The following is a 25588-nucleotide window of genomic DNA, read 5'->3' as shown; positions in this document are numbered from 1 at the left end:
TAAGTGACAGGAGTATATTTTGGTTATTTTATTTTTACACATTTTCTACTGTTAACAAAAAATGTGTAACTATCCTAGACAATCTCTTTAAGGCTATGTGCGCATGATCAGGATTTGAAGCAGAATTTTCCTGTGCGTTTCTGCATCTCCTTGGCAGGAAAAACGCTGCGGAAAAAATACAAGTTTTGCTGCGTTTTTGATGCAGTTTTTGATGCGTTTTTGAACATCAGCGATGAATGATTTTGTGAACTAAATAAAGTTATTTGGTGGGACATTGCTTTAAACCTTGGATTACCATCAGAACTGGGGTGAGTATATTGGTTAATTTAAATGATTAAAGAATGTGTCTGTTGTATTTCAAATAAAGTATTTGCTCTGTGTCTGTGTGTTTATTTAACTCTTTACTTTAATTAGGTTTGGTCATGAAAGGGTCTGATTGACACCTTGTCATCACCAAACAAAAGAGCTAGGTGTCCGCTAGTCCCATTCACCCAATCTTCATTAGAATTTCTATTCACGTCATTTATGCGGCAATTGTGAGCTGCTATTTTTAGCCTAGGAAGGTACCAATAGGCAAACATGGTCCCTTGCCATTATTAACAGCTCACAGCTGTTTTATTAGTCGCTACGTCCCCACGAACAGCAGGAAGCAGCGCTTTGGACTTATTTTTGCTTTGTCCTAAACACGGTGTTCTAATGCTGCACTTTTGTCGGTACATGTGAATCCACCGCATATAATGACACTTCAATCGGATAAAATCTGCAGCGGACACAAGGGTGTACGCTACAGAAATTGACATGCTGTGGGTGAGTTTGGGTACATGGCCATGATCAGGAGCCGCTGCAGGTTTGACGCTGCCTGTTTATACTGCATCAAACCCGCAGTGTCCAGATGTTACAGCATAGTGGATGGGATCTCTAGAAATCCCATGTCCACTATGCGTGCATCAGAGGCTGCTTATCAACCGTGGACACTGACATGTGGCTCATCTTTCAGGACCCCAGCATGTCATATTTTCTTGCGGAGTCGCTAGCCTCCGCAACAGAAATTTGATCACTAGAAAGTATTGAATGCGATAAATCCGCATGGTTCAGCGAACACATGTGGATTTACCTGTGTTAAATAGAATGCAACGTTTTGGATGCAGCAAAAAATATGCGTCCAAAGAGCTGCTACGTCCGGATCGTGGGCACAGAGCCTAAAATTGAAAAAAAAATGGCGTGGGGTCCTGTGTAATTTTTATAGCTAGCAGAGGGAAAGTCGACCGCTGGGGGCTGATATTAGTAGCCGGGGAAGGGGCCATTAGCCAACAATGTTCCCTGGCTATGAATATCAGCCCACAGCTGTTTGTTTAGTCTTTGCTGGCTAGATTACAGGGGAACCCCAGAAAAAAATTGACGTAGGGTCCCCCTATAAAATCTAACCAGAAAAGGCTAAACAGACTGCTGCGGGCTGATATTAATAGCCAGGGAAGGGTCCATTAATACTAGCCCCCTCCACGGCTATTAATATCACCCCTCAGCAGTCCCAGAAATGGAGCATCCATAAGATGCGCCAAATCTGGCGCTTAGCCTCCACTCTTCCCACTGCCCTGTAGCGGTGGCGAGTGGGGTAATGGGGTTGGGGTTCACATCAGCCTTGTAATGGCGGCTGACGTGAAGCCCAGGTTAGTAATGGAGGGCATCTATAAGACGCCCCCATTACTAACCGCGTAGTAAAGTTGTCTGCACTTTTTCAATAAGTACACGGCCAGAATAAAGTATTGTAATAAACTAAAAAACACACGGTTTAAAACATTTTTTTTATTGTACTCTGTCCGCGAAGCCATTTATCTTCTGAAATAAAAGTAAAGAAACAAACAACCATATCCCTGACTTGTCCGCCGTCAACGATGCAGTCCACGATTACCGCCGATTGGCCCTCCGGGTCACTTCTGCAGCTGTGACAGCAGCAATCACTGATGTCACTGCTATAGAAACCAGCAATATATTCTGACAGGGGTGTAAAATCACTCCTGTCAGTATACATGCTGCTGCAGGAGGTCACTGGGGTTGATCAGCTGATCAGCCCCGGTGAGCTCATCACCATGGGAACATTCTTCAGAATGTTCCCACGATGAGGTCACGTGAGCGATCAGCGTGACCGCAGATCCTGGCAGCACATTACACTGCTGGGAGCGAGCGCGCTCCCTGTAGTGTACCGCTGGTCGTCGGGGAGAGAGCATCGCCAGGGACCAGGAGAACATCTGGGGGTGCCGGACAGGTGAGTATAAGGTTTTTTTGTTTGTTTTTCTTTACTTTTTTTTTTTCTTTTTATTACTGTTGGTGGTTCCCGGCTCTGCTGAAGAGAACTACTGCTCCACTCAGCAGCACCCCTCTCGCTGTTATCAGCGGGAGCGGTGGTCAGATGAGGGGAGTAGTACTCCTCCTCTGCCGGCCGGGTACCACCCGCACCGTGTTTCTGCCGTGACTTGGCGCCTATTGGCTTTAATTGAAACGCATCAAATCCGCAGGTATAAATACACTGCTCAAAAAATAAAGGGAACACTTAAACAACTGAATATAACTCCAAGTACATCAAACTTCTGTGAAATCAAACTGTCCACTTAGGAAGCAACACTGATTGACTATCAATTTCACATGCTGTTGTGCAAATGGAATAGACAATACACTGTGTTCCGAATTATTAGGCAAATGAGTATTTTGATCACATGATACTTTTTATACATGTTGTCCTACTCCAAGCTGCATAGGCTTGAGAGCCAACTACCAATTAAGTAAATCTGGTGATGTGCATCTCTGTAATGAGGAGGGGTGTTGACTAATGACATCAACACCCTATATAAGGTGTGCTTAATTATTAGGCAACTTCCTTTCCTTTGGCAAAATGGGTCAGAAGAGAGTTTTGACGGGCTCTGAAAAGTCCAAAATTGTGAGATGTCTTGCAGAGGGATGCAGTAGTCTTGAAATTTCCAAACTTTTGAAGCGTGATCACCGAACAATCAAGCGTTTCATGGAAAATAGCCAACAAGGTCGCAACAAGCGTTTTGGCCTAAAAAGGCACAAAAGAACTGCCCATGAATTGAGGAAAATCAAGCGTGAAGCTGCCAAGATGCCATTCGCCACCAGTTTTGCCATATTTCAGAGCTGCAACTTTACTGGAGTATCAAAAAGCACAAGGTGTGCAATACTCAGGGACATGGCCGGCCAAGGTAAGGAAGGCTGAAAAATGACCACCTTTGAACAAGAAACATAAGATAAAACTTCAAGAATGGTTCAAGAAATATCTTAAAACTGATTTCTCAAAGGTTTTATGGACTGATGAAATGAGAGTGACTCGTGATGGGCCAGAGGCTGGATCAGTAAAGGGCAGAGAGCTCCACTCCGACTCAGAAGCCAGCAAGGTGGAGGTGGGGTACTGGTATGAGCTGGTATCATCAAAGATGAACTTGTGGGACCTTTTCGGGTTGAGGATGGAGTGAAGCTCAACTCCCAGACCTACTGCCTGTTTCTGGAAGACAACTTCTTCAAGCAGTGATACAGGAAGAAGTGAGTATCGTTCAAGAAAAACATGATTTTCATGCAGGACAATGCGCCATCACATGCATCCAACGACTCCACAGCGTGGCTGGCCAGTAAAGGTCTAAAAGAAGAAAAAATAATGACATGGGCCCCTTGTTCACCTGATCTGAACCCCATGGAGAACCTATGGTCCATCATAAAATGTGAGATCTACAGGGAGGGAAAACAGTACACCTCTCGGAACAGTGTCTGGGAGGCTGTGGTGGCTGCTGCACGCAATGTTGATCGAAAACAGATCAAGCAACTGACAGAATCTATAGAAGGCTGTTGAGTGTCATCATAAAGAAAGGTGGCTATATTGATCACTAATTATTTTGGTTTTTGTTTATTTCTAAATTTTGTGCACTGATATTGGTTTACCTGGTGAAAATAAACAAGTGAGATGGGATTATATTTGTTTTTTATTAAGTTGCCTAATAATTCGGGACAGTAATAGTTACCTGCACAAACAGATATCCTCCTAAGATAGCCAAATCTAAACTTCCAAAAATATTAAGCTTGGATATTTAGGAGTCTTTTGGGTTGATTGAGAACATAGTTGTTGATCAATAATAAAAATAATCCTCTAAAATACAACTTGCCTAATAATTCAGAACACAGTGTAGATGGAAATTATTGGCAATTATCAAGACACCCTCAATAAAGGAGTGGTTCTGCAGGTGGGGACCACAGACCACATCTCAGTACCAATGCTTTCTGGCTGATGTTTTGGTCACTTTTGAATGTTGGTTGTGATCTCACACTCGTGGTAGCATAAGACGGACTCTACAATCCACAGAAGTTTCTCAGGTAGTGCAGCTCATCCAGGATAGCACATCAATGAGAGCAGTGGCAAGAAGGTTTGCTGTGTCTGTCAGCATAGTGTCCAGAGGCTGGAGGAGCTACCAGGAGACAGGCCAGTACACCAGGAGACTTGAAGGGGGCCGTAGAAGGGCAACAACCCAGCTGCAGGACCCCTACCTCTGCCTTTGTGCAAAGAGGAATAGGAGAAGCACTGCCAGAGCCCTGCAAATTGACCTCCAGCAGGCCACAAATGTGCATGTGTCTGCACAAACGGTTAGAAACCGACTCAATGAGGGTGGTATGAGGGCCCGACGTCCACAGATGGGGGTTGTGCTCACAGCCCAAGACCGTGCAGGACGCTTGGCATTTGCCACAGAACACCAGGATTGGCAAAGTTGCCACTGGGGTCCTGTGCTCTTCACAGATGAAAGCAGGTTCACACTGAGCACATGTGACAGACGTGACAGAGTCTGGAGACGCCGTGGAGAGCGATCTGCTGCCTGCAACATCCTTCAGCATGACCGGTTTGGCAGTGGGTCAGTAATGGTGTGGGGTGGCATTTCTTTGGAGGGTCGCACAGCCCTCCATGTGCTCGCCAGAGGTAGCCTGACTGCCATTAGGTACCGAGATGAGATCCTTAGACCCCTTGTGAGACCATATGCTGGTGCAGTTGGCCCTGGGTTCCTCCTAATGCAGGACAATGCCAGACCTCGTGTCTGGAGTGTGTCAGCTGTTCCTGCAAGATGAAGGCATTGACGCGATGGACTGGCCCGCCCATTCCCCAGACCTGAATCCGATTGAGCACATCTGGGACATCATGTCTCGCTCCATCCACCAACGTCACGTTGCATCACAGACTGTCCAGGGGTTGGCAGATGCTTTAGTCCAGGTCTGGGAGGAGATCCCACAGGAGACCATTCGCAACCTCATCAGGAGCATGCCCAGGCGTTGTAGGGAGGTCATACAGGCACGTAGAGGCCACACACAATACTGAGCCTTATTTTGACTTGTTTTAAGGACATTACATCAAAGTTGGATCAGCATGTAGTGTGTTTTTCCACTTTCATTTTGGGGGTGACTCCAAATCCAGGCCTCCATTGGTTAATAAATTTGATTTCCATTGATGATTTTTGTGTGATTTTGTTGTCAGCACATTCAACTTTGTACATAACAAAGTATTCAATGAGAATATTTCATTTATTCAGATCTAGGATGTGTTATTTGAGTGTTCCCTTTATTTTTTTGAGCAGTGTATTATACCTGCTGATTTGATGCGCTTCAATTATATTCAATGGCCGCGAATTTGCGGTGGAAATACCCACACAATGGTCATGCTGCGGTTTTTACCGCAATGGTAATCATAAGCGGAAATTTCCGCATCATGTACACAGCACATCAGGATTACCATTGCTATAGCTGTCAGACCTATTAACAAGCGTTTTCGCAGCATTTCCGCGACAGAAAGACTGCCATGAAAACGCATCAAAAACGCTTCGTGTGCACTTAGCCTAAAGAAGACATATCAACAGGTCAAAAATGGCCACGTTTTTGCTCTTGTTTTAATCCTGCTGCTCCCAAAATATTACGTTTTTTTTTTGTTTTTCTTGTATGGGCCTTATTATTTGGTGCTAGTTTTTATGGTCTATGGACAAAGGGGCGTGGTTCGCAGGATTCTCTGGGGTGTGCTTTTAGGCTGCTCTGTATAATTATTCTGTGAACCCTTTGTAAAGACCATAAGGATTTGCAAATTTGTGGATTAAATAAAAAGGCTCCTATTTTTGGGCCGATATGGTACATTTAAAAGAAAGCAAAAAACGGAATACTCAGGGGAGCAGCAAGAACAAAGTAAGGGCTAAAACTGGCCACTTTTAAATAGGTGAGAGCACCTCTTTTAATTTGCAAGTTTGTGAGATGCTCTTTACAGCTGCTAATAAAGGGATGTACCCATCATCTGTAATGTCCACATGCCCACTTGGGACGACCTCCAAGGTTCTACCATAAATTCACAGAATATTTGATAACTCACTGATTGCTGGGACGCCCACTGATCCTCACAATTGGGCTCTGGAATTTAAGGGAGCGGTGGTCCCATACACAGTCCTCCAATCTATTTATTATCTATGAGACTTCCAGAGATAACTAGATATAGCAGCAATTCCATATAGAATGAATGGAGCGGTGGTCCCATACACAGTCCTCTAATCTATTTATTATCTATGTGAATTCCAGAGATAACTACATATAGCAGCAGTTCTATATTCAGTGAATGAAGCGGTGGTCCCATACGCAGTCCTTCAATCTATTTATGATCTATGGGACTTCCCGAGATAACTAGATATAGCAGCAGTTCCATATACAATGAATGGAGCGGTGGTCCCATACACAGTCCTCTAATCTATTTATTATCTATGTGAATTCCAGAGATAACTAGATATACAGGTGCATCTCACTAAATTAGAATATCATCAAAAAGTTAATTTATTTCAGTTCTTCAATACAAAAAGTGAAACTAATATATTATATAGAGTCATAATTGAGTGATTTATTTGAAGTGTTTATTTCTGTTAATGTTGATGATTATGGCTTACAGCCAATGAAAACACAAACGTCATTATCTCAGTAAATTAAAATAATTAACAAAAAACACCTGCAAAGGCTTTCTAAACATTTAAAAGGTCTCTTAGTCTGTTTCAGTAGGCTCCACAATCATGGGAAAGACTGCTGACTTGACAGATGTCCAGAAGGCAGTCATTGACACACTCCACAAGGTCCCAGAGTTCCAATTTTCATTTGGAAATCAAGGTCGCAGAGTCGGGAGGAAGAGTGGAGAGGCCACAATTCAAGCTGCTTGAGGTCTAGTGTGAAGTTTCCACAATCAGTGATGGTTTGGTGTCACACTGTCACAGAATACTGGAGGTAGGGGGCCTAAGCTGACCCTAAGCTGGGGCCCTGACTAATCCCTCAACCTGGAGGTACTGTTAAAGGTACAGAGGTCCAGGCCGCCAGCGTAACCCCTACCTCCTGAGGATCCCTGCACCTCAGTAATCTAGTCCTGAGAAGGACCCCGATCACAACAATTGGGAACCAGAAATAATATGCCCACACACAGTATTTAGACGAACGAGACAGTAAAAGGGAAAAACCAAAACCACCTTGCATACAACTTCTACACAACTACAACAGAGGGAAAACCAACGGGAAAGGAGATAAATGATAAAGCGAGGAAGGGAAAAAACACTTCCAAATACACTTATCTCAGCAACTCCAAACACCACGATCCGCTCTGTAAGTCAGAATGAAAAGCTTTCACCGACACCTCCCAAACAGACCTGCAGGAATATGAAGGAGTCTCACTAAAGAAGCATTGATTGCAGCTGGGCGAGGCTGGACCTCAGCTAGCCCAGAGAGAGAGAGAATTAACTCCTTCACTGCCGAAAAAACACAAAGCACCAACAAGTCAGCTGCGAGAAGTCAGGCTGTGTACTCGTGACGATCTTCGTGGCAACACACCCGTGACAGTACCCCCCCTTCTACGAGGGGCCTCCGGACCCTCAGGGCCAGGTTTATTCGGGTGAGTCGTGTGGAAGGCCCGAACTAATCGGTCTGCGTTAATATCCGACGCAGGAACCCACATCCTCTCCTCAGGACCATACCCCTTCCAATGAACCAAGTACTGAAGGGACCGGCGATTAAAGCGTGAATCAATGACCCTCGATACCTGGAACTCCAAGTTACCATTGACAACCACAGGAGGGGGAGGAAAAGGTGACGGTACCACCGGCGCCACATACCTCTTAAGCAATGATCTGTGAAACACGTTGTGAATTTTAAACGTAGGGGGGAGGTCAAGACGGAATGCCACCGGATTAATAACAGAACTGATTCTGTACGGCCCGATGAACCTGGGACCCAGTTTCCAGGAGGGAACCTTAAGTTTAATATTCCTGGTAGACAACCATACCTGATCGTTCACACTTAGGTCCGGACCAGACACTCTCCTCCTATCAGCCATACGTTTGTATCGGTTCCCCATAGTATTCAGATTCTTCAGCACCCTTCTCCATACTGAAGCGAGAGATGAGGAAAATCGTTCCTCCTCCGGAACCCCCGAAGAGCCCCCCCTACTGAAAGTACAAAACTGGGGGTGAAAACCATATGCCCCAAAAAACGGGGACTTACCAGTGGACTCGCTCCGCCTATTATTGAGAGCAAACTCTGCCAGAGGTAGGAAAGAAGCCCAGTCCTCCTGGTTCTCTGACACAAAACACCGAAGATATGTCTCCAAGCTCTGGTTCATACGTTCCGTCTGACCATTGGTCTGAGGATGAAAAGCCGACGAGAATGACAAATGCATCCCCCGCCGTGCACAAAACGCCTTCCAGAACTTGGACACAAACTGAGACCCCCGATCAGACACCACCTCGGAGGGTACCCCGTGAAGCCTCACAATCTCCCCAATGAACACCTGCGCAAGAGTTTTAGCATTAGGGAGAGCCGGAAGAGCGATAAAATGTGCCATCTTGCTGAATCTGTCCACTACAACGAGTATGACCGTTTTACCCGAAGACGGAGGGAGGTCCGTAATAAAGTCCATAGACAGATGAGTCCAAGGACGCTCCGGGATCTTCAAAGGTAAAAGGGCCCCAGACGGACGGGTATGTGAGGTCTTAGAGCGTGCACAAACCCCACAGGACGCGACAAAAGTTACCACCTCTTTATGTAAGTTAGGCCACCAAAACCGACGCGAGAGGAGATCCACAGTTGCTTTACTCCCCGGGTGTCCTGCAAAAACTGAGTTATGGTGTGCCTCGATCACCTTTTGTCGCAACTGATCTGGAACGAACAGTCTCCCCGGAGGTCCAACAGGGGCGTCCCCCTGAGCCTCCAATATCTCCTCCTCCAGCTCAGAGCATACTGCCGAAACCACCACCCCCTCCTGAAGAATAGGAATCGGGTCGTCCGTATTCCCGGCCCCAGGGAAACTACGAGATAAGGCATCCGCCTTTACATTTTTAGACCCAGGACGATATGTAACGACGAAATTAAACCTGGTAAAAAACAATGACCACCTAGCTTGTCTGGGATTCAGACGTTTAGCGGACTCCAGATATAGCAGGTTCTTGTGATCGGTGATGACGGTGACCGGATGAACTGCCCCCTCCAAAAAATGGCGCCACTCCTCAAAAGCTAACTTAATGGCCAAGAGTTCCCTATTGCCGACATCGTAATTCCTCTCAGCGGACGACAATTTTTTAGAGAAAAAGGCGCACGGATGCCACTTACCAGGGGACGAACCCTGTGACAATACTGCTCCCACCCCTACCTCGGAAGCGTCTACCTCTACAAAGAATGGCTGAGACGCATCAGGTTGAATGAGTATGGGTGCCGAGGCAAAACATTTTTTCAAGGAGGAGAATGCTTGACAAGCCTTGTCAGACCACCTAGAAAAATCCGTCCCCTTTTTAGTCATGTCTGTGAGAGGCTTAACCATGGAGGAGAAATTACGAATGAACTTCCGGTAATAGTTAGCAAACCCCAGGAAACGTTGTAGTGCCTTAAGATTCTCCGGCCGATCCCACTCAAGAACTGCCCGCACTTTCCCAGGGTCCATACGAAAACCGGACGCTGAAACCAGGAAGCCTAAAAACTGGAGTTCCTGTACGGCGAACACACACTTTTCCCACTTGGCATACAGTTTATTATCCCGCAAGATCTGTAACACCTGTCTAACGTGCTCCTGATGAGACACCAGATCCGGCGAGTAAATTAAGATATCATCCAGATATATGACAACAAACTGTCCCACCAGGTGGCGAAAAATATCATTAACAAAGTGTTGAAACACCGCCAGGGCATTAGTCAGACCGAACGGCATGACAAGGTTCTCATAATGCCCCTCCGGAGTGTTAAAAGCTGTCTTCCACTCATCCCCCTCCTTCATCCTAATCAGATTGTACGCCCCCCTGAGATCCAACTTAGAGAACCATTTGGCGCCCACGATCTGATTAAAGAGATCGGGAATAAGTGGGAGCGGATACGGATCTCGGACCGTAATCCGATTAAGTTCACGGAAATCCAGGCAAGGGCGTAGGCCTCCATCTTTCTTCTTAACAAAGAAGAACCCTGCGGCCACCGGTGAAGATGAAGGTCTAATATGCCCCTTAGCCAGACTTTCAGAAATATAATCCTTCATGGCCTGCCTCTCAGGACCAGAAAGGTTATACAACCTAGCTTTAGGTAACTTGGCCTCAGGGAGCAGTTTTACAGAACAGTCATACTCGCGATGAGGAGGTAGTTCCTGACACCCATTCTCCGAGAATACATCCTCAAAGTCCGCCAGAAATGGAGGTAAGACCCAAGGAGTAACCGCACCGATGACCGTGTTCATGCAGTTTTTATTACAGAATTTACTCCATTGGCTTATCTCTCTGGTTTGCCAATTAATAACCGGGTTATGCTTAGCTAACCAAGGAAGGCCCAACACTATAGGAGTGGGAAGACCCTCCAACACGTAGCAAGACAACAGTTCTTTATGTATTGCCCCCACTTGAAGTTTTACGCCATGCACAGCTTGCAAAAAACTTCCCTGACCGAGAGGCCTGGCATCGATCGAGAATATGGGGATGGGTTTAGCCAACTCACTCAATCGCATACCTTGAACCCGGGCAAACCGAGCATCAACCAGATTAGCCCCGGCCCCACTATCCAGAAGAACAGATATCCTCTCAGTTCTCGCACCCACCACCACCTCCGCCGGTACGAGAAACTGAGACGAACCTAGGGACGAAATACCTACTCCCAGATTGCCGTCCACCACACAACCTGGGATCAACAGTTTTTTCGACGACTCTTTACTCTGCAAGGGACGGGATGGACACCCCCCAATAAAATGTCCCTTTTTCCCGCAGAGGAAACACCTTCCTGTCTTATGGCGCTCCACCGGTCCCCTTCCCCGAAATGATGTCCCTCCTAATTGCATAGGCTCCTCCGGACTGACCAGGGGAACCACCATATGAGGGGACCTTGTAGGAGGTGGAGACATTACAGGGGGTAGAGTTATCCCGCACCTCTCCCGAAGCCGTCTGTCAACGCGAATGGCAAGGGCCATAGCGGCTTCCAGTGACGCGGGAGAGTCATACTGTGCCAACACATCCTGTAATTTGTCGGATAAACCATGACAAAACTGGCTCCTAAGAGCCGGGTCATTCCACTGGGTGTCCGTGGCCCACCTACGGAACTCCGAACAGAATTCCTCCGCCGGACGATCTCCCTGCTGAATCCTACGTAACTTAGACTCAGCAAGGGAGATCCGATCTGGGTCATCATATACGAGTCCCAGAGCAGCGAAAAACCTATCCACTGACTGGAGAACCGGGGAGCTTGGGGGAAGAGAGAACGCCCAAGATTGTGGGTCCCCTTGTAGGAGCGAGATGACAATTCCCACCCTTTGTTCTTCGCTGCCCGATAACCGAGGCCGCAGCCGAAAGTACAATTTGCATGCCTCCCGGAAAACAAAAAACTTGTCCCGCCCCCCAGTGAACCTGTCAGGGAGAGCTACTTTAGGTTCTGGTCCGGCTTGCTCCAGAGGATGCAAAACCTTGGACCTAACGTCCGCCAGCCCCATGGACAAACTCTGCAACTGCCGAGCTAGACCGGCTACTGGATCCATGGTAGCTGGAGAAAAACTAAGTTGGTCGGTGAAAATGTCACACTGTCACAGAATACTGGAGGTAGGGGGCCTAAGCTGACCCTAAGCTGGGGCCCTGACTAATCCCTCAACCTGGAGGTACTGTTAAAGGTACAGAGGTCCAGGCCGCCAGCGTAACCCCTACCTCCTGAGGATCCCTGCACCTCAGTAATCTAGTCCTGAGAAGGACCCCGATCACAACAATTGGGAACCAGAAATAATATGCCCACACACAGTATTTAGACGAACGAGACAGTACAAGGGAAAAACCAAAACCACCTTGCATACAACTTCTACACAACTACAACAGAGGGAAAACCAACGGGAAAGGAGATAAATGATAAAGCGAGGAAGGGAAAAAACACTTCCAAATACACTTATCTCAGCAACTCCAAACACCACGATCCGCTCTGTAAGTCAGAATGAAAAGCTTTCACCGACACCTCCCAAACAGACCTGCAGGAATATGAAGGAGTCTCACTAAAGAAGCATTGATTGCAGCTGGGCGAGGCTGGACCTCAGCTAGCCCAGAGAGAGAGAGAATTAACTCCTTCACTGCCGAAAAAACACAAAGCACCAACAAGTCAGCTGCGAGAAGTCAGGCTGTGTACTCGTGACGATCTTCGTGGCAACACACCCGTGACATTTGGGGAGCCATGTCATCTGCTGGTGTAGGTCCACTGTGTTTTATCAAGACCAAAGTCAGTGCAGCCGTCTACCAGGAAATTTTAGAGCACTTCATGCTTCCCTCTGCCGACAAGCTTTTTGGAGATGGAAATTTCATTCTCCAGCAGGACTTGGCACCTGTCCACACTGCCAAAAGTACCAATACCTGGTTTACACACAACAGTATCACTGTGCTTGATTGGCCAGCAAACTCGCATCACCTTAACCCCATAGAGAATCTATGGGGTATTGTCAAGACGAAGATGAGACACCAGACCCAACAATGCAGATGAGCTGAAGGCTGCTATCAAAGCAACCTGGGCTTCCATAACACCTCAGCAGTGCCACAGGCTGATCGCCTCCATGCCATGCCGCATTGATGCAGTAATTGATGCAAAAGGAGCCCGACCAAGTATTGAGTGCATTTACTGAACATACATTTCAGTAGGCCAACATTTCGGATTTTAAAACATTTTTCAAGCTGTTGTTATAAAATATTCTAATTTACTGAGATAATGACTTTTGTGTTTTCATTGGCTGTAAGCCATAATCATCACCATTAACAGAAATAAACACTTGAAACAGATCACTCTGTTTGTAATGACTCTATATAATATGAGTTTCACTTTTTGTATTTAACTGAAATAAATTAACTTTTTGATGATATTCTAATTTATTGAGATGCACCTGTAGCATCAGTTCCATATACAATGAATGGAGCAGTGGTCCCATACGCAGTCCTCCAATCTATTTATTATCTATGGGACTTCCAGAGATAACTAGATGTAGCATCAGTTCCATATACAATGAATGGAGCGGTGGTCCCATACGCAGTCCTCCAATCTATTTATTATCTATGGGACTTCCATAGATAACTAGACATAGCATCAGTTCCATATACAATGAATGGAGCTGTGGCCCCATACGCAGTTCTCCAATCTATTTATTATCTGTGGGACTTCCAGAGATAACTAGATATAGCAGCAGTTCCATCTACAATGAATGGAGCGGTGGTGCACATGGCCGTGCACTCCAGGACCTCGATCTCAAGATTGATGGAAGTCTCAGCAATTAGCAAATTATGTCTCCTGTTTCTCTGTAAACTGAATTAAGCAGCCTTGTAATGATGGCGAATCAGTTAATAACATTATATTAAGAGAATTGTGAGCTGGTTGTTCCTCGCTTTCCCTCTTACCGGGTGTATTTCCCTTCTATAGTTCTTTATTGTAAATTGTAGACTCAGCAGAACAAGTCCTTCAGTACAATGGAGAGGACACAATGTACTGACATAATAGCAAAAGACTCTGCTGTGTCATTTCTGAGCTTCCTGTAAATCTCTGTTCGGGGATTGCTCCCATGATTCATGGTGGCTTCTGCTTCATTTATCATTGTACTAACATGGCTTAGTGTTAGAACTTCATTAAATGTGAATTAGAAAACTATCGGGAGCTTTTTTCCTCTTAAATGTTGTAGACTCGTCATTCACAATTACATAGATAGTGCTCTAAACCAGTGATTTTCAACCTTTTTTGAGCCGCGGCACACTTTTTATACTTAGAAAATCCTGGGGCACACCACCAACCAAAATAGCACAAAATGACACTAAAACAGTCATATTATACATATAGTTAATAATATAGATTCTAAATTTATTTTACTCACTCAGTGTGAAACCTGGGCCTGTTTCGATAAACACAAAAGGGATATCCTGGCAGGAAAGGTGGAAAGACACACATGAAGCTCTTCCTCAACAGTTCTCAGTTTCTCCCTGTTTTTAGTTTTTATCGCAGTCAAGCTTGAGAAGCCCAGCTCACATAGATATGTGGTTGAAAATGGCAGCAATGTCAAAATAGCTTTGTTGGCCAGAATGGGGAACTCCTTGGCAACAGATAACCAAAAACTGTCCAAAGGAAGATCAGCAAACTTTAGCTTTAAATCGCGATCTTGCTTCAGTTCAACGAGTTCCTCTTGCTCCTTTAAAGTCATGTCCTTTCCAGCAACGGATAATGAGCTGTATGGGTCCCTAACCCAGTCAAGGCATTCTGTGAAGGCTGAAGAGAAATAGAACGATAACTTCTCCTCAAGAGTTTTCAAATGTCTGCCAATCGCTTCGCACATTGCAGCAGTATTGTCATCATGCAGTTTCTCGGTGAGTGGGAACATCTGAAGGTTGCCACCCTGCACATGTTGTTGCCAGAGCTGCACCTTTAAACGGAATCCGTTCATTTTATCAGTGCTTGTAAGCAGGTTTTCATTTCGACCTTGCATCCGTGTGTTTAGTTCATTCAGATATTGAAATATATCAGCCAGGTATGCCAGCTTTGCACACCACTCATCACTTGCAAGCAGCTTCGAATAATCGGACCTCTCGTTTGTAAGAAATATTTTAAGTTCCTCTCGCAACTCATACACACGGGCCAGCACTTTGCCGCGTGACAGCCACCTGACCTCCTTGTGGAGCAATAAGATTTTATGTTCCGCTCCCATTTCTGTACACAAAGACGCAAATAAGCGACATCTCAAAGGTCGCGTCTTCACAAAGTTCACTATGCGCACAACATCATCCAACACAGGAGCTAGATCTGCTGGTAAGGTCTTTGCAACGAGGGCCTCACGGTGCAAGAAACAGTGGGTAGCAAGAACATCTGGGTTTCTTTCTTTAACCCTACTTACAAAGCCTTTGATGCGCCCGACCATGGCTGCGGCTCCATCAGTGCAGACACCTGTGCAGTTTTCCCATGTAAGTCCACTTTTATCAAGCTATTCCGATGTGACTTGGAATATTGCCTCTCCTGTTGATTTTTCTGTCAGTGCCTTGCAAAATAGGAAGTTTTCTCTAATGGCTTCACCATCCACAAAACGCACATTGGCCAACAACTGACAATGTCCACTGATATCCGTCGACTCATCAAGTTGCAAGGCAAATTTCTTACTGATGCGCACCTTTTCCAAAACAACTGTTTCAATGTCCGCAGACAAGTCATCAATCCGTCTGGCAATTGTGTTATCAGAGAGAGGCACTTTAGCTATCTCTTTAGCTGCTTCAGGGCCAAGCATCTCATTTACAATAGCTTTACAAGCTAGTAGTATTAATGTTTCTGCCACAGTGTGGGACTTTTTTGATTTAGCTATGAGTTCAGCAACAAGGTAGCTAGCTTTGAGGGCTCTCTCATTTACCTTTGTGCTTTTTCTCAAAAAAGTTGCCCCTTTCTCATTGTTTGTACGTAAGCGTACAAAATACTCCATCGGTTTATTTTGAACGGAAGGGTGTTTCGTTTGGAGATGGCGTTTAAGTTTGCTTGGCACCATAGCGCTATTGGAAAGCTTCTCACCACACACCAAGCTCAGTGGTGTTGGTGCTGTCGCATCCCCAGTGGAAGTAAATCCAAATGAAAGATAGCTTTCACTGTATTGCCTTGAGCTCACCGTCTTGTCTTTTTTCTTTTGTCGAACTCTCATACTAGGGCCTTCATTTGGGTTAGAATTGTGTCCAGGGTCCTGTTCGGCATTTGCCTTTTCCATTCTCAAATACTTCTCCATCACTGCTGAGATAGTGTGCGCAGCCACACACTAAAATAGAAGAGTATTACATTATCTGCCACACTTAAAGGACCTCTGCTAGGCATATTTCATTCCTGAGGGCTTAAAAAGCAGCTCTCGTGGTGACAAGAAGCTGATTTAAACCCCCCAAGAGTGAACTTCACGAGAGCTGTATGTGTGTGATAATAACTTCTATTACTACGGCCTGCATTTCCTGCTTGAATTGACACTAGTGACGTAGCACTCAGCTTTCTCTATAAGTAGAATAGAGCCGGCTGCCAAGTGCTACGCCACTAGAGTCAATTCAAGCAGGACATGACTGCTGAAGAACGGTACTAATATCATTTATTATTCCATACATACAACTCTCACGGAGTTCACTCTTGGGGGTTTTAAATCAGCTTCTTACCACCACAAGAGCTACTTTTTTAGCCCTCAAGAGTGAAATATGCCTGGCAGAGGTCCTTTCAATAAATTATTTATTTAAAAAAAAGTGAAATAAAAAAGGATAACCCCCTCATATATTCAATCCCATGTAACCTCATAAATACAGTTCCACGTATATGAGCACATGATTATCAGCATCATATACTGTGGTGATGTGCACTGTACAGCGCCACAGTATATGGTGCTGATTATTATGTGGCTCATATACTGCAATATAAAGGGGTACAATGAGAAGTACTATGGCCATGAGGCCAGAGTACAAGTGCCAGCTCATATACTCAGCATATGAGCTGGTACTTGTAGTACTCCAGCCTCATGACTATAGTATTTCTCATTTTACATTTCTCATTGTTATATGCAGTATACTGCTGGAGTACTAAAAGTACCAGCTCATATGCTGAGTATTCTGCCAACAGTTCATATACTCAGGCAAAAACTCATATAGTCAGCATTATTGGCGGGCATTACCTTGGCGGCGGGCAAATGCGAGAGTCTCTCCGCTCTCAGGATGACTCGCCGGCCTCGGTGACGTCATTAAGTCGCGCGAGGTTCAAAGCTTGCGCATGTGTTATTGTACACGTCTCCTACATTGTAAGAAGGCGTGACTGCGCATCGAGCGCATTGCCGGGAAACAAAACACAGGGGGCACCATAGTTTGGGGAACTTTCCCCGCGGCACACTGGTTGAAAATCACTGCTCTAAACTATTACTATTCTGCACTGCAGTGTATGGATGGACCCGTACACCAGGCATGTGCTGTTATATCAGAGGCACATTGAGGTACAGAGCAAAGCAAAGATTTCCATTGGTACTATATTTGTGATCTGTGCGATATGTATGGAGAACACAACCACTTTCATAAGAACGTATTCACACTCCAGCACTAGGACGTTACAGCCATCTTTCTAACTTTTTTTTAAGTTTAATGGTCAGACTTCTCCTAGTGCAATGCTACAGGTGACCTCCACACTCTGAATCATTCAGTGTCGCACCCCTTCTGCCTCCCTACCTCTATTTAAGCATGCAGTCTCAGAAAAGCAAAAGAAAGTTGAAGATACTTCAGCTGCATCCCCCTCCTTCCCTTTTGTTTTTTCCTGTGTTACATCAATTTGGAATACTGATTTATGTAAAAAAAAATAACAATGGTGGTTACAAAACACTTTAACGCTTAACCCTATTGTAGGTTTTACAGGTTGCCAGTTTTTCATCTATGCTGACTTCATATGTATCTTAAAGGGGTATTCTCAAGTTTGGAAGTTGTCCCCTAACCATGGGAGAGGGGCTAACATAACAATCGCTGGAGGTCTGACTACTGGGACCACCACTAAAGAACCAGGGCTTTGAAGAGCCCCACATGAATGGAGCAGTGGTTATTCATGCGCACTGCTGCTTCAGTCATTCTTATGGGAGTGCCAAAGGCCAGCTGAGCACAGCGCTAGACTATCTCCAGCGGACCCATTAAGAATGAATGGAACGGCAGTGCCGATGATTGACCACCACTCCATTTACACGAGGCTCTTCAAAGTGCTGTTTCTTTGGATCGGTGGAGTTCCCATGGATAGAGGATAACTTCCAAACTTAAGAATACCCCTTTAAGTATGTGTATTTCCCACTCCTATTCTTCTTTTCCTCTTTCAGCATGTAGTTTAACATAAACGGTAAACTTATTTGCTGCACAGTTACAGATAGTGCTGTGCGGGATGAGGATGGTATATCATGCCATGTATTCACATATACCACTAATGTATGGAAGCTACCAGCTATCCTTCTCTGGTGACTTCCTTTCTGTCTTGCTTACATGTATTGACTCCCCTAAAAGCAGTGAATGCTCTGAACTGAACTAAACCGATTGCTCTTCTTAAAACGTGTGCTCTCTGTGTTTTATTCTAGGCCAAAGCTGTAAGAATGTCAGCTCGTCTCCCAGTATAGAGAGTTTGCCTGGAGGCCGCGACCACACAGATTCTCCTCCTCTGTCAGCTGGAAAGAAAGATTCCTTCTTCAGCAATATCTCCCGCTCTCGTTCTCATAGCAAATCCCAAGGGAAAAGGGAGTCTGTAAGTTCCTATCACTTGCACGAATGCTTCAGTTTATCATAAATATGTCACTATATTTATTTTTCAGCTCTGAAGGGGTGGCCGATGTGAAAAAACCCATTTTCAAATACAATTTTAGGGATTTCTGAGTAAATACAGGGTGGTACTCCATTTATGACATTCATTTATTAGACAGTGTAGAAAGTGGCTACAAAGAGCATTTCACACTCATTCATCGGGACTTTTAATGCTTCACTGGCACTGCAGATATATTAAACATCTGTATTAAACACCTGTTTTCAGGTTTATACCCAGATTATACCAGATTGTAGACAATCCCTTCAAGATATATTCTACTATGCATTGGCATTTATATCCTTGACTACTGAAGGTACATGGGATACAATCAGTCTATGTTGAATTTAGGCCAGAATAAGCTATTCATTACCTGAATGGAAGCTAAAACTACATTGCATTTTTTATTTAAAAAAAAAATTGTGTATAGTCAAGAATCTTATCCCTTATGCCTTGTGAGGATACACACAATGTTACAATTTAAAAGCTTTGTACACTTTTGCACTGCATTTCTTTTTATTGCTCGTTTTCTTCCTAAGTGCAGTGTTAGGTAACTTTCTGAATAGTCTTCATTAAACATTTTCTGCCATCTTGCTGCGGCATAGTGTCTATAAGTCCTCCTGTTGGCTCTCTCCGTTCTTTCCCCTACCTCCTCTCAGTGTTAAAGTTGGCAGCAGGAAGCAAGAGGGGTTGTACACTGATCTCAACAGCATGGAGAGGGGAGAAAGTATCTCAGGGAGGACAGAGAGAACAGGCTATAGAAAAAAAAGAAAACCTCATGTAGAGGCAAGAAGGGCTGCCACCAGGAATTTCATGGCCCCATACTAGCAACATTTTCGGGCCCCCTTGAGACTCCACCCAGGCTCCCCCCTAGAACCTTCCACATTCCCACTGACTACTCTTGGATTGGAAAAACTCCACTTCTTCACCGCGTCCTCACCAATCACACATTAACAGTTCCCATTGAACCATATCACATATGTAGCCATCAGCTTTTGTTTTGGCCAAAAGATTTTTTAAGCCGCCACCACCACAACAAAGTAGACTCTTTTGGCCGGGCCCTACTCTACTCTAACCTATTAAACATTTGTTAAAATACCCAATACTCTTTTTAGGTATATTTTTATTTATTTTTCTTTAAGGGAATGTGTTACATACATTTTTTAAAATGACCAATAATATCACATATAAAGGACAAATACTGCCAAACCGTGACCAGACCACATATTACCACCACATAGTGACCAAATAATATCACATACAAGAAACAAATACCGCCAAACTATGACCAGACTACATATTACCACCACATAGTGACCGAATACTACAATACTGATCATTAATAAAAAAAACGCAACACTGATATTACTATAAGTGCCATTATACACAGGAGCTCTGTATATAGTATACAGTGTATAATGTAAGTATACAGGTAATGCAGGGACTCACCAGAGACATTATGCACAGGAGCTCTGTATATAGTGTCAGTGTGTAGCGTAAGTGTACAGGTAATACACTGACTCACCAGTGACGTCTCTAGTTGAAGAGCACCGCTTCCAGAGCACATTCCCCAATTTTTCCCCAACTTCTACACAGCACCAGTTGAAGAAAAAAAGCGACATAGTGTCACTTTGCACGCTACCAGGGCCCCCCACACTGAAAACAGTATTCTCAAAAATAAAATACATCACAGAAGTAATATTATCCCTTCATTAGCCCCTACAATAATAAAGTCCCACATCCTGGCCCCTTCCAGTAATAATATCCCCCATCCTGGCTGCATGTGTCTTCATCCTGACCCCATATGTCCTCCCATTCTGGCCCTATATGTCCTCCCAACCTGCCTCCATGTGTCTCTATCCTGCTCCCATATGTCCTCCCATCCTGGCCCCTTATGTGTCTCCATCTTTCCCCAGGTGTTTCCATGCTGCCCCAGGTGTCTCCATCCTCCCCCATATTGCAGCTTTCAATACAGAAAAAAAAAAGTTTCAACTTACCTGGCCATGGTCCAGCGGTGTCTTCCTCATCCATTTGAGGCACAGATGCGCCGGCGCATAGCAGTGATGTCATTCGCCGGTGAAGTGCATGCCGACATCAACTGCCTTCCTCTGATTGGCTGGCGGCTGTTAACTGTTGCCGTGCAGGGCTTCCTGAACGGAAATAGATTTTAACTGAATGTGCGTCCGAGAACGCACTTTTAGTTACTGAACTGGTCGAAATCTGCCCCTGGGGCCCGGTGAGAAAAAGAAAAATGAAGCTTGTCCGGGCCACCCCTACTTGCTTCTGCTCACCCCATACACCAGTAAGGGCAGTAATGCTTTGATGGCGGCCCTGAGTGTAGGATAGAAGCTGTGCTAAAATATGAGCAGTAAAGACAACAGCATGATGGATAAACACAGACCTCTTATCCAACCTATATTACTAGGAGAGACACTCCCACAAGAGAAAAATATGAAATTGCTTATCAGGGGGTCAGAAAATAAATGAAGAAATGAAGATTATTTGCTGAGAATTTGTGCAATTTTATTAAGTAAAGATGACTTCTAACATATGTAAAAATGATTGTATGTCAAAGGTGTCCAGAGCCTATAAGCTATTAGATGCTGAATTGCTGCAGATCTTTAAAATATAGTCACAAATGTTATAGATTTAACAATCTTACAAACTGATTCTTCGTTCTTTTGCAATGAAAGACTTAACCATAGCAATGCCTCATACACGGATTATATAATTCATGCAGCAGTATTCTAGATGCAATGGTGAATATGTATCCTGGAAGTGCTGAGATTCACCAGATCCTAACATTTCCCAGATGAAGCATTTTCATCAGTAGCGGAGTGATTTGCTGATGGTATTGAGCACATTTTATGGCTTTCTAGTTCTGACTTGTCTCCAGTTACAAACCATAAGTCAGTACTGTGAGTATAACTAAGAGATTCACATTGGTACTGGAAATTCTTTATGATCAGGTAGGTGCAGTGAAAGTTAGATCTGTTCATGTTTGTAAATTTTAGATAATCCCGTCGTAACCTATAATGTGATTGACTATTCCCTTATTACAGGGTAAATATTCCTGAGGTCTTAACTAAGCATAATTGGAGACTACTAACTTTAAGAATGTAGAATCTCTTGCATGGTAATATAATCAGTGATATAAAGCAGAATATGAGGTTCTGTATACAATCTATAGTGGACTTCATTTTTGATGTCATTAAGAAAAATGCTATCACACTTACCCATTTTCTTCCTTTTTAACATGTTTTATGGGAGTACGTATGCATAATTTTACCTGGGGCAAAGATTCTCCCCACTTTTTCAAGACTGTTCCTCAGAAATGTCTGGCTGTTAGCTCAGTTGGCTTCTCACTTGTGCCCCCTAAGACATCCAGGATTGGACTATATGCTTTGCCAAATCCCTATAGTGAAACCCTTTTGGATATAGGATTTGTGTCAGTTAGGGCAGGTGCAGACGAGTGTATTTGCTGTCCGAGTGCGATCCGACAAAACATCAGATTGCAATCGGACCAATGTTGATCTATGGGGCTGACCGAGGAAAAAAAACACTGCATGCCCAAGTTTGATCCGATATTTGGATCGCCCTCAACCATGCAAGTCAATGAGTGCATGGGAAATGTTGGACTGCACTTTGATGACATCTGAGTGCAGTCCAATTTCCGCACACTGACAGAATGGAGAAGATGAAGAAATTTTTTTCTCCAACTTCTCATTCAGGAGAATAGGATCAGACTCTGATGAAACTCTGGTCAGAGTTTGATCAGGGTGTCATTTGCATAATCGGCCAGATTCTCTCAGATGAGAGAATCTACAGCCGTCTGCACTTGTCCTTAGTCAGAGAAGAGTGCTGCAGCAAACTTTACGCTCCGTTTTTGAGAACCACAGATGTCCATTAAAATCAATGAATCGCCGATGAATTAATTGTATGCCATGTAATGCATTGTTTGCCAGCAAAGACATGCATAAAAGGCAAGCGATTAGTTAAAGGGAACCTGACAGCTCATACATGCTATCTGATTCCTGGGCAGCATGTATCAGACAGTATGATTTCACCCAGGTATGTTTGACTCTGACACATTGCAGTGTTTCATAGAACATACTTTAAAAGCCATCAGGGTCAGAGCCTCAAGAAAGACTAGTCAGACAGGCGGATCCCCGGTGGCTCCTCCCTGCATACTCCCCTTGAGTGACAGGTCTCTCCCTGCATACATGTACTATGTCTCAGCAGTCAGGTTCCCATTAATGGGGCTGACCCATTGATAAAAAGTATTTTAAAAAGGCTTTAAACTGGTGTAAAATACAAAAAGAATCCATACCCTAACAGATCCCATCCTGTTCTGATGCGTCCTGCACTGGTCTTTACTTCCTGGTCCTGTTTCGACACCGGAACAGAACAGCTTAATATTTTGATCAATAACAATCTGCTGACAGCCAGTCACTTTGTATGTTGGAAGCCATTGCAGCTGATGGAAAGAGGGTTAATATTGAAATCTTTATAGAAAAAAACTGTTTTTGTCATATTATTTATCTGAAGGCAATAACATGTGCTGCATGTTGCATGTGCCGTTGTGTGTGGTCCATCACACGCCCAGCTATGGCCTTTTTCATCTCCATTTGTTAGACATTCTGTGCTTCTTGGCTGACAGCCCAAAGTGACATTTCACGGTTGGTTTTTATTTTTAGACTGAGCCACAGCTGCAAATGAATTTCCAATAACTATTGTGTTTTATAAGATTACTTGTCAATTTGACTTTAATTGAAATTGACATGGTCTTGAATTAATTTGAGCTACATTGGCGGGTGTTAACTATATTCCATGCAGAGCAAAAATCAATATTAATCAAATGAGATAGAAGCTTTCATCTGAGTCAGTCATTGGTTAGTGGATTTCTTCTTAGCTTCCTGCCCTTGCTAATTGGCTTTGGTTAGCCAAATACTCCACAATGTACATTTAGCAGCACACCCTAATTCACACCTGTTGGTTTATTCATAGTGATCATTCTGATACCTTTTATTTTTGAAAATGCCATATGTCTCTCTGTTTTTTAAAAAATCAAGATGGTATGTCTCTCAAAAACTGCCTATAGCTATGGCTTGGAGAAAGGTGACTGATTTTTGCTTATGTTTTGTCTGCTCCGTGTTTGCAGTGTGAACTAGTTTGATTGATGTGACGTTGGGGCCAAAGACGCACTGGTTTCTGCGTTTCAGCAATTATTGTATGTGGGACCAAATTTTAGTTTTTGCTCTGGGGTTACCATTTCCACATGTGTCGTTTAGACTCAACTCAATTATACAACTTCATCTAGGCTAAGCTGACACGTTTTTTGACTCCAAAACTATTACATATTCAACTTCACTTGCTCTCACGAACTAGTGCTGCTTTATTACAATCTTGATTTTTCCTTCTACAGTCCATTAGGGATCTTCTCTTCCTTGTGCTGACAGACACTGATATGAAGTAGTGTGTGATATTCCTTTCCCTGTCTGTTCTTTTCTTCATACACTCATACAAACCATTTATGATTTTTTATTCCTCCTCTGGAGATTGGCTTGTTTGTACTTTTTTTGCCCATCTATATCTTGCATGATCCGCCCTCCCTGAGAACTTGGATGCTTCATCCCCTCTTCACACTTTAATGTGTGCTGTAAAACATGCATCTTCACTGCTGCTAATTCTAACACTAAAAGATGGGGAATGTAGAGCAATGAGACGTGTTCTGTAATATCTATGTAAGAAGCAACAGGTCTTATGAATGACCTATATTGTCTGCAGCAGCTCCAAAATAGTAGGAAATTTTTAATGAACACTAATTCTACAGTTGCTTAATTTTGCATTTAGAAAACAAACTGGTAGCATGGATCTTATACTAATCTTCCACACCTGTCGATAAGGACATCATTCCTGTGATCAAGATTGAGAGGATCAAGATGGCATTGAAAGATTGTTTCATTTGGCTTCAGGCCCTGCTACAGTATCTTAACATTTGCCATTGACAGCTGCAGACTTGGGATCGAGGGTGGCCAGCATTATGTTTCTTCATTATCACTGTTTATTATGCTGCCTTGTTTGGTACATCTGCTTTTGTGTCAAGGATCTTGGTACCTTGACATGGTTAAAGCAGCTGGTTTGTATTTGAAATTCTTCACATTTCATCCTCGGCCATTCATCAGAAACCTGTGTCATCATGGAAATGTTTTATGAACATAGAAGGGTTGGATAGTAGTAAAATGAAAGTTTTTTCTCTTATGAAGTAACGCATATCAGTCTTCACAAGAGCAGTGCCAGCTGTGATATTATTCATACGGAATGTAATGTGAGCCATATTCAATCAGCCCGATGTCCGGGCACTAGAGGTAATGCCACTTTTTTGTATATGGTTTTCTAATGGGGGAACCAACTGCTTGGTAGGTCTACACGTTGCTTGCCGTTTTCACAGTGCAAATCCATTGGCATTTATATTGTTAGTACTGGCACAGTCTGCATAAAGGTCTTTGGTCCATGAATGTGTGGTATAGCAGGTGATTAATTGGTTTTATAACCACCTACATAATTGATCATGAAAAAAGACACATGGGGCCTCTTCATCATCTCAGAAAGTGATTTTGTAAACCACACTTAAGAAATATGTTATGCTTGCGCTCAGACTGTTTAGTGCGAGCGTGGATCGTGGTCCCATTGTGCCATGGGCCGAGGAGTGCCTGGAGGGGCGTGACTAAGTGCCACCCCCAGACTGACTTCATATGCACGGCAACTGACAGTG

General features: G+C 44.0%; 1 protein-coding gene across 6 annotated transcripts in view; it reads left to right on the top strand.

Moving 5' to 3' along the window:
* The window catches only part of TBC1D5 (TBC1 domain family member 5), a 741959-nt gene that overhangs the window by 625805 nt on the left and 90566 nt on the right, over positions 1–25588 (top strand). For all 6 annotated transcript variants that reach the window (XM_073677953.1, XM_073677948.1, XM_073677951.1 and 3 more), the window contains one exon: positions 18596–18759. In XM_073677953.1, the coding sequence (XP_073534054.1) occupies positions 18596–18759 (164 nt within the window). The remainder of the gene's footprint in view (positions 1–18595; positions 18760–25588) is intronic.

Source organism: Phyllobates terribilis, unplaced genomic scaffold, assembly GCF_046119375.1.
Source record: "Phyllobates terribilis strain yellow unplaced genomic scaffold, ASM4611937v1 Scaffold_4__5_contigs__length_816908805, whole genome shotgun sequence".
NCBI classification, from domain to species: domain Eukaryota; kingdom Metazoa; phylum Chordata; class Amphibia; order Anura; family Dendrobatidae; genus Phyllobates; species Phyllobates terribilis.
Note: the sequence above shows the minus strand (reverse complement) of the source record. Positions and strands in the feature narration are given on the sequence as shown.